This window comes from Sinocyclocheilus rhinocerous, unplaced genomic scaffold (assembly GCF_001515625.1).
Source record: "Sinocyclocheilus rhinocerous isolate Xijiao unplaced genomic scaffold, SAMN03320098_v1.1 scaffold1725, whole genome shotgun sequence".
Classification (NCBI taxonomy): Eukaryota; Metazoa; Chordata; class Actinopteri; order Cypriniformes; family Cyprinidae; genus Sinocyclocheilus; species Sinocyclocheilus rhinocerous.
The window spans coordinates 1,235,794-1,238,798 of record NW_015627232.1 but is presented as its reverse complement, the minus strand read 5'-3'; the positions used below and the strand labels follow the sequence as shown (position 1 = coordinate 1,238,798).

General features: G+C 37.2%; 1 protein-coding gene across 1 annotated transcript; it reads right to left on the bottom strand.

Moving 5' to 3' along the window:
* Positions 1 to 445: 445 nt before the first annotated feature.
* c1ql1 (complement C1q like 1) lies at positions 446 to 2,483 on the bottom strand. The gene is made up of 2 exons (XM_016532251.1): positions 2,001 to 2,483; positions 446 to 742 (listed from the first exon to the last, which is right to left on the bottom strand). The coding sequence occupies exons 1-2, from the start codon at positions 2,457 to 2,459 to the stop codon at positions 563 to 565; spliced, it is 639 nt and encodes a 212-aa protein (XP_016387737.1). The 5' UTR covers positions 2,460 to 2,483; the 3' UTR covers positions 446 to 562.
* Positions 2,484 to 3,005: the final 522 nt, after the last annotated feature.

The window sequence follows — 3,005 nt, the reverse complement described above, 5'->3', positions numbered from 1 at the left end:
ACTTCTTTCAAAAACATAAAAAAATAGAAATAATAATCATTCAAACTTTCGACCGATAGTTCAACAGTTAGGAAAAAACTTACATTTCAGTATACTTGTCTGTAGTGCATTGCACCTCATTTTTATTCAGCGGTTAAAGGATGTAAAAGTATTAAGTGTATTACTTCCTGTCTGCTGTAGGTTAAGTGAAATCAATAATCCAGGGTTGGATTTGGTCCCACTACTCTCTTACAGTGAATCTGATCTTTGTGTGAGACAGGGCTGTTAAAGCGCTGTGACTGAGCTGCTGTTGCTGAGTGTGTATGTCTGTTGTGTCATTCTCAATCTCCCTGAAGTCCAAGTGTAATATCTGTGCCAGTGCCCTGTGAAGTATCTCGCCAAGGTCTCGGCCTTTGAAAACAGAAGAATTAATTCAATATTCAATGAAAAGTCTCAGGCAGGCAAATTGCCAGAAGAATTCATTCTTTATTCAAGGAAACACCCACAGTCTGAATGCAAAGAGGCCTCTTTAAACTAACAGAAAGAAGTTAAAGCAGAAAGAAATCATGTTTGTCTGTTGGTCTCAGATCTCATAGAGCAGGTAACCAGAGAAGACACTGAAGCGGCTTTGTGAGTCCCTCTTGCTTAGTTCACTGTTGTTCAGCCGAACATGCAGCCGGTCTCCAGCTTTAAGCTGCAGCACTACAGTATTGCTTGCGGTGTCTGTATGAAGAACATCCACTGCCACTGCACTCGCCACAACCTAGAACACACAACAGTGGAAATGAGCATATTTATCAGACTTATTATGCTGCAAAAGATGTGAGTCCTTAATATTTTATTGTGTAGCAGCTGTTTTATTAAAGCAACAAAGCAGGAGTTTTCAGGACGCTGTTTTTTCCCCCACTTTTTTTCAAAAATTTGAATTAAAATCTACGAAATTGTAAGGCTTACAAATTTAGCATATTAATTTAAAATTGAATTAAATATATTCAATCAATAAACAATTTCACCTTTGACGGCAGTAGCCAATAGATATCCGATCGTAAACGGACCAATAGAAGCCCTGATCATAGTTGCTAAATCCGCGTATTATACGCAAATTTGGGCTTAATTCTTTTTTTTTAAAGTTGCTTGAAAAAATCCCAGGTCGCAGGTTGCGGTTTTTTGGGTTTATTTAAAAAATATATGGTTGCTTGTTAGGGAAATCTGAAATTAAATTTGCATGCGCAACAGACGCTTTGTAAAGGTGTAAATCGCGAATTTCTGACCCTGGACCACAAAACCAGTCATAAGGGTCAATTTTTTAAAAACTGAGATTTATACATCATTTGAAAGCTGAATAAATAAACTTTCAATTGATGGATGTAATGCATATTACTAATCAAAAATTAAGCTTTGATATATTTACGGTTGGAACATGATCTTTACTATCCTAATGATTTTTGGCATAAAAGAAAAATCTATAATTTTGACCCATACAGTGTATTGTTGGCTATTGCTACAAATATACCCGTGCCACTTAAGGCATTCATTTTAATGTTTCCTTTTTTTTATTCTGGTCAGAAATCAAGGGATTAATTGCAATTATACTATTCCCAGCTTTACTTTTTTAACAGAAATAAATACATTTGCATAAGCTTTAAACATAAATAAATAAATCAAATAAAAATAAATAACTTTGGGGTCAGTAAGGTTTTAATATTTATTTATTTTTATTTATTTTATTTTTTTGTAATTTAGCAAGGACACAATAAAGTGATTAAAAGTCACAGTAAAGACATTTATACTGTTACAAATCATTTTTCTTTCAAATAAATATTGTTCTTTTTAACTTTCTAATTATCAAGAAATACTGAAAAACAGTTTCCATAATATATATATATATATATAAATTATAAATGGGTCTTTTTATGCATACAAAAATATAGAGCAGCCTTTATAAGGCTTACATTTTTAACATACTTAGATGTCTTTGTTTGAAAATCCCTGCAAAAAACCTCATGTTGAGGTAAACTCACCGTTTGGTCATTAAGAACCAAGTCCACTCGTAGGTTTTGGCCGGTCTTCACAATGCTAAAGATGAAGTAGTACACTCCCGCTGTCTTACAGGTGAAAGTCCCGGTCGAGGAGTCATAACCTCCTCCCAGATTAGTAATCACGTCGTTAAACTTTATCACATCATTCTTGCTGAAGGCGTCCTGCAGCGCAGCACTGAATGCGACACCTCCTTTACTCGACGAGCCTATACCTGAGGGTCCGGCTGGGCCAGGAGGACCTGCTTTACCTGGAGGTCCAGGTGGACCAGGAGGTCCTGCTGCAGATGAGGTGAGAGGGATGACAAAGCCATTGCTCTGGTCTTTAGAACGATCTGAGGAGGGGTCACACACGATCCTGCAGGAGCCAGGGAGGGTCTCACAGACGCCTGCTCTGGTGAGAGACAGAAGTGTGAGGAGAACCGCTATCCAGTGCTTGGCCATGGTGAAGTACGAGTTCAGAGAGATGAAGGGACTCAAATGTAAAGCCCATGGTAAGAAGTCACTGTGATTGGTTGAGTTAGCTGGTCACATGATGAAGTTGAGAAATTGTTTGTCATCTGACATTTTTTAGCATCAGCAAAAACTAATATTTTGCTTCTTTAAAACTAACTTATGCTTCCCTATGAGTCTTACAAAACTGTTGTTGTGCAACCATGCTGTCAGAAGATTAGACCACTGAACTTATATTTTTTACCAGTGATGAACCAACCAATATTAAAATAATGTGAATGGGTGCCGTCAGAACGAGTGTCCAACCAGCTGACGAAAGCATTGCAACAATTCACAAGTAATCCATGAAAAGTCTTAACGATGTTTTTTTTTTCTTACAAACATGCAGCTTTTCACTTCATAAGGCATTAATTGTTGGACTCTCATTTTGACGGCACCCATTCACTGCATCCATCCATTGGTGAGCAAGTGATGTAATGCTACATTTCTCCAAATCTGATCTTGGATGGCCTGAGGGTGATACATTTTCAGCAAAAG

What these genes read in the sequence shown, in the direction of transcription:
- c1ql1 (XM_016532251.1), bottom strand. Translation starts at nt 2,459, where the DNA reads ATGGCCAAGCACTGGATAGCGGTTCTCCTCACACTTCTGTCTCTCACC. An exon ending in TGGTTCTTAATGACCAAACG is followed by an intron (nt 743 to 2,000) that starts GTGAGTTTACCT and finishes TGTGTGTTCTAG; the next exon opens with GTTGTGGCGAGTGCAGTGGC.